At 29.6% G+C, this 6,151-nt stretch overlaps 1 protein-coding gene across 1 annotated transcript; it reads right to left on the reverse strand.

Annotated features, from left to right (window-relative positions):
- Positions 1-367: 367 nt before the first annotated feature.
- Positions 368-4,658, reverse strand: LOC119609678 (enhancer of split mgamma protein-like). Its single transcript, XM_037964549.1, has 2 exons — positions 4,281-4,658; positions 368-1,093 (listed from the first exon to the last, which is right to left on the reverse strand). Exons 1-2 carry the CDS (start codon positions 4,464-4,466, stop codon positions 575-577), a joined length of 705 nt encoding a protein of 234 aa, XP_037820477.1. The 5' UTR covers positions 4,467-4,658; the 3' UTR covers positions 368-574.
- Between the last annotated feature and the right edge of the window lie 1,493 nt (positions 4,659-6,151).

Here is a 6,151-nt window from a genome sequence, read left to right on the forward strand (position 1 = left end):
TAAAAAATTACAAAAAATGAAATACAAAATAAAAATTATATTTGTATTTAAGCAATATTAAATTTTAAGTTTAAAATCCTTTTTTTTATAAATTTAAGCATGGTTAAGTCCGTTTTTAAATAAAACAAAAAATAATAAAAAATAAAATAAAATTTTGAACAATGTTATAGAATTTTTTTATATAATTTTATTTTGCGAAAAAAATTTGAAACACAAAAAAAATATTTGTTTTTGTTTAAAAACTAAAATGTTAAAAAAGAAAATACAATTAAAAAAATAAAACAAATAAAATTTATGAACAGAAAATATCGAAATAAACTTATAAAAATAAAAATTTTGAAAATTATTTACATCGTACAACAGGTGAGTGAAAAATATATTAAAATTAAATATAGAAAAAACTACTTGGTAGTAAGTTAAGTTAAAATTAAATACATATTATTAAAGCTTTAGTCCTTAGCATGTTTTACACGTAAATTTAAATTTATTTATTTATAACATTAAAATTAAATTTAAAAATACTTTTTTTATTTATTCTTTAAAATAACTTTTTATTTTAATTTGGGCAAAAAATCTACCAGGGTCTCCATACATTAATACCCTCCTCTACCAATTCTTTTTTCATTTCTCTACCCATTTCATATGGCATTTGTGGTTCTTCTTTACTAGGCATATTATGGGAATTTATGGGCATAATGGGCATTTGTCCCACTGTTATTTTATTATATGGTATTCTTTGGTTATATGCTGTCAATTCTCGGCTTATTACTGCTCTGGGAGCTGTAAAACTGTTGGCTAATCTACTATTTACTGTTGCTGAGGTTGGGGTTGCTGCTCCACCTGGTGCGGCTCTAATATTTGGCACATAGCTGCTGATATGTTGTATTAATTCACCACTTATATGTTGGTCGTATTTATTAAGAAATTGTGCTACTTCGGCGGCACAATGCTGAAAACCAGACCAAAATTTCTCCATATTTAAAGATTCATTATGGCGTACGAATAGAGCATTTTTCTCTCGCAAACGTTGCAAATGTCTTACGGTTAATTCGAGTATATCAGCCTTTTCGAGTTTAGAGACATTTTCACCGTCCTGAAAGTGAAGAAATAAGTTTTTTATTAAATTTAACGTCAGCGATTACTTATTTAAAAAAATGTTTTAAAAAATATTTAGTTGTAAGATTCGTTTACCAAGAATATTGCAACAAAAAGAACTAAGTTAAAAATAATTCACACATTCTATTAAAAATAGCTTTAGAATCTTTCAATCTTTATAGTCATAAGATTCAATTAGTTTCAACGTTCCGTTCTGCTATGAATCAGCTGATTCGTTTTTGGCTTAAGGAAGCCGTGAGGTTGCCGTTGGGTTTTTATATGAAAAATACGAATTAGCTGAAGAAATTAACTAATTTAGTAAATAATAATTCACAAAACCTTTGTGATCTTTTGCAAAAAAAAAATCAGAAATTGACGATGGATAAATTGTAACATTAGCACAACAATTTTCTAAATTTCCTTCACTTTTAAGGCAAAAATCTGTACCGCTTTTCCTAAGAGTAAAGTGTTTACAAAATCCTAGCAAAAGTATTTTAGTTTTGTAACGCTGTTTCTATAAACAATTAAGAACAGTTTTTCAAGATCATTATTATATTTCTACCACTTTTATATTGATCGATACAAAACCTAAAATTTAACTAATTTGTTCTAAAAGAACTAGTCAATCCAATCTGTAACATATGCTTAATAAAGCGTTTTAAAACGAAAAACACTTATAAATCTCTTATTATGATTTTATGATTAAATTCGATATCAATTTCTTTATAAAATTAGTTTCGTTCAATATGGAACATTGATAACAATATTTCGAAATTTTAAAAAATTACTATTTTTTTCTTATATTTTGAATTTTTATGTTTAATTTTTTTTTTCTTATTTTGTTATTTTTACAAAAAAAAATCTAATTTCATTCATAAATTCTTCCCATCCTTGATTTCAGGAAATAAATACAACAACAACGTATAACCTAAATCTGCATGTTGTTGTAGTTTTCATTGTGTTTTTCTTTAAATATCATTCTATCATTCTATCACACTCAATCTGTTATAAGTGGCTCACATGGCTCCACATAACTGGGGTCCCATTAACTTCCAGAATTAAACAAGATGGTTTGGTTTACAAAGTTTATGACACTTTTTAGGCTTATACCAGATAGCTCCTCCATATAATAGAGAACAGCAGAGCCGAAGCAATGTTGTCTGCTCTCACTGAATAACGGACAATAGCAAAGGATCGTAGATATTGTTTCCCCTTCATCTTCATTATGACAACTTCGACAGTAGTTGTTGTATTCGAGACCCATTTTTCTGGCGTTACACAGTATCCCGTTATGCTTGATAAAAGTGTTCTTATATGCTTCCTACGAAAGCTTAATAGTAAGCTTGACCTAGAAGTAACTTATAGAGGCCAAGTTGACTTTGAATTGAGACTGGTGGTTTCGCTAAACCATCTAATTTTTGCTATTTACTGGTATCTCCCTTCAGTTTGTAAGGGAGATACCAGTAAAGGCGTCGATTTCATATTACCATGGGTTATTTCAAAACATTGCCCATATCTCCCTTATTATACCCTTCACCTTCATGAAAAGGGCATATACATATAAGTTTGTCATTCCGTTTGTAATTTCCAAAATATAATTTTCCGATATTTCAAATCGGCCCTATCCGTTCCACATAGAGCATAAAAATATACGTCGGAAAAGTATATTACTTTTTCAGGGGCAAACAAAATTTTAAATTTTTTAATACAAAACTGGAAATTTTTGATATAAACTAGTGTCATTGTTTTACCATGACATCTATACGGAGAAAACTCAAGGATAGGGGAAGCGCTTTACCCTTCTTTCAAAATAAGCTTCCAAAAATGTATATTATACTATTAAAAATTCAAGAAAATTTGTTTGTGAATAGTTTTAGAAAATCGATTTGCGCGGAAGGTTTTTTGGCACCAAAATGACCTGAGAAACAAGCTTTCGTTATAAGAACATTACTAGTTACTACGTAGTGATAGGGCCTGATTTAGGTTATAACCCTAATATACATATATATGAATCCTTATAGATAGCAGAGTCGATTAAGCCATGTCCGTCTGTGTGTCTGTTGAAATCAGTTTTCTGAAGACCTCAGATATCTTCGCGATCCAAATCTTCAATAATTCTGTCAGACAAGCTTTCGAGAAGTTTCCTAGTTAAAATTTGAAATTTTGTAGTTTTATGTTAAATACATATATTGAGGAAAATTGTTTTAAATATGTTTTTTCATCAATATTTCATCTGTATTTTAAAATAATACAAGTTTACAAGTTTAATATTTGACCAATTCATAATCGATGTCGTATCATTGTAACATAGTATGTACTAAAAATAATAAATAAATTACGACATACTACGATACAACCGTACAATTCCGATTGTTAATTAGACAATTTTTTCTCGGAAATACGAGAACTGTGAGTAGTATTGATAATATGTTTTTAATCGTATTTTAAAATTTTTTTTTAATTCCAAGAATCTATTTAACATAAAAACTTAAAATCTTCTAAATATTCTAGACAATTTAGAAATATTTGTTTATTTGTTTATTTAATAAACAATTTGAAAATAGAAGTGTGTCACAACGATTTGAAAAGAATTCATTATGCGCAAAAATCTTAAAAGTAAATAAACATTTCACACATCAATTGTTAAACACAAGATTAGGCTTTATAGAGATTTCAAAAAATTTTTTATCAATAAAAAAAATTCGGAACTTTTTAATCAACACATAAGTAAGATTCATAAACACTTTATATGTATAACATTACAGTTTATGTTTACATTACATATTTGGCTACGCCCCTTCAATTCATTATCTAATTAATTGTAAATCGTCCCGCCCATAAACATACATTTAGCTCGAGTGTTACACATTTGTAACTCTCTTACAATTAAAGCTCTTTAAAAATGATAATAAAAAGAGGTACAGATAAATAGCTTTATGAACTGTTAACAAGTTTTAAAGATTCCAAAGTTGTTTTTAATTCATTAAAATTTTAGAGTTTAAAAGTATAAACCAATCAGAACATAAAATTTTCTGAATAAGTTTAAATTTTAACAAAATTAACAGATCTAAATATTTAGCATTTTCTTCGATGAAAAAAAATCATTAATCTTCACTTTAAAATCTTGCATTAGAAATCATTTCAATTAAAATGTATAATTTAATTCAAAAATTTTAAAGACCTACCGCTTGCAAGGTGCCGGTCATTAAATCCTTTAACTCATCCAAACACTTGTTAATCCGAGCACGTCGTTTACGCTCTAACATGGGCTTCATAATCTTGCGATACTGATAAGTACGCGATACGGGTTCCATAGGTAAAGAATTAAGCATAAATTGATGATTGGGTGGCATTCTGGCGGTAAAACTCATTCACTTTTATTTAGAAAATTGAAACAACACTAACAATTTACTTATTTCTTGGTATTTTTTAAAATTTATTATTTTATTATTTTTTTAGGTTTAGAAATTCTTTTTTTGTTAGAATTTTTTAATATTTTGCTAACGTTTTCTTTAGAACACACACAACAAACTTTTTAAGAACCTCCAACGAAACGTCTTAACTTCAACACGTTCACATTTGAAATGATCTTGTCTTGTTGGAAGACAATATTTTTATTATTTTCTGTGATCCCCACAAAAGCAATTGCATTAACAACTACAAACAGAGAACCCCCCCTTTAAAAAAGAGCCACTTGTATGAATGAATGAATAAAAGTGTCACAATGTTGAATCCAACATAAACACGAGAGAGCTGTTCTGTTGTTTCCCAAACCATAGACACCACCAACCATAAACTAAAGCTTCCATACACTCGTCCATAGGCCACGCGCTCACTGCCAGCCAGCCAGCCACTTCATATAACACCAACAAACGATGATCGCACGATCGATGATCACATATGTAACGAAGAAAACAAGTCTGAATTGTGAACAGTAAAATCCATTAAAACACGATGGCTGGCTGTTGGCACGATGTCGACGACAGTCGTTATTGTCAGCCAATAAGAAAACGTGGTATAAACCTTTGGAAGAGAGTTTTAGATTCGAGTTTTTCGAAATGACCACAGAGTATTCAAAACTAGTTTATGGTGTTTTCTACTGAGTGTACGTGATGTTTAGTTTGTTGTTGTTTATGTTTAGTGTGATTTACTGTAACAGATGTAGTGAAGCATAAAATTTTATGAATGAAATTCTTGAAAAAAATGCTTTATTGAACTTTTAAAATGTTCGTAGCGTGTGATCTTGTTTGTGTGAAGTTTGCATGAAATTTTTTTTGCTAAAATAAATAAACAAATGTTAAGAATGAATGAAAGATTGTAGGAAACAGAACGAGGCGTTGGAAAGGAAATATTTATGAAATGGGGAGTCAAGTGACAACTGGTAATAAGTGAAAGAGGAATACCCTATAAGTTAGTTATTTTGAATTCCAATGTTTCGTTAAAAACATTATTAGGTTTTAGTTTCAAGCGTGGCAAATGGTTATGAGTGACTGATATTAATGTCATTCGGAAAGGTATTTAGTGGAGTCCATACCAACATATCAAATCGCTCGCGAAGAAGTGGAATCGTGTGTGGGTCCATAAAGTCAAATAATATTAGGCTATGTTGAAAGGAGGATGTACAAATTCGGAAAAACCCTTATGACACTATTGGAACTGGTATGCAAAAATCTTGTATAGTGATCTATGAAAGGAATTATCGTCGAAAGTAATTTGAATTATTTCGGGATATAATATTTTGATGAAAGCCAGCCGGTGGAAAATAAAGTGCTAAATAGTCTGAGTCCGTTCATCCAATTTTGTATAATTGTGCCTATGTGTCCACTTACAGTACGTCTCATCACACTTAAACATGCCTCGGACTCATTTATTCTGAGAAGACTTCTCGTCCAGCCCTCGTAACGTCTAAGGGTTGAGTATCTTGCCTTTCCTTTATAAAACGTATATTTTGTCTATATTAGTCTGAGTCTGTTCATCCAATTTTGTATAATTGTGCCTATGTGTCCACTTACAATAGGTGTCATCATACCTATACATACCTCCGACTTATTCATTA

This window comes from Lucilia sericata, unplaced genomic scaffold (genome assembly GCF_015586225.1).
Source record: "Lucilia sericata isolate MDLA Ls3-8-SP2 unplaced genomic scaffold, ASM1558622v1 Contig001034F_arrow, whole genome shotgun sequence".
Classification (NCBI taxonomy): Eukaryota; Metazoa; Arthropoda; class Insecta; order Diptera; family Calliphoridae; genus Lucilia; species Lucilia sericata.

Bases quoted from the DNA above. Each gene is read 5' to 3' on its own strand.
- LOC119609678 (XM_037964549.1), bottom strand. From the start codon at position 4,466: ATGAGTTTTACCGCCAGAATGCCACCCAATCATCAATTTATGCTTAAT. The intron at 1,094-4,280 runs GTAGGTCTTTAA...CTTCACTTTCAG, and splicing joins TGACCGGCACCTTGCAAGCG to GACGGTGAAAATGTCTCTAA.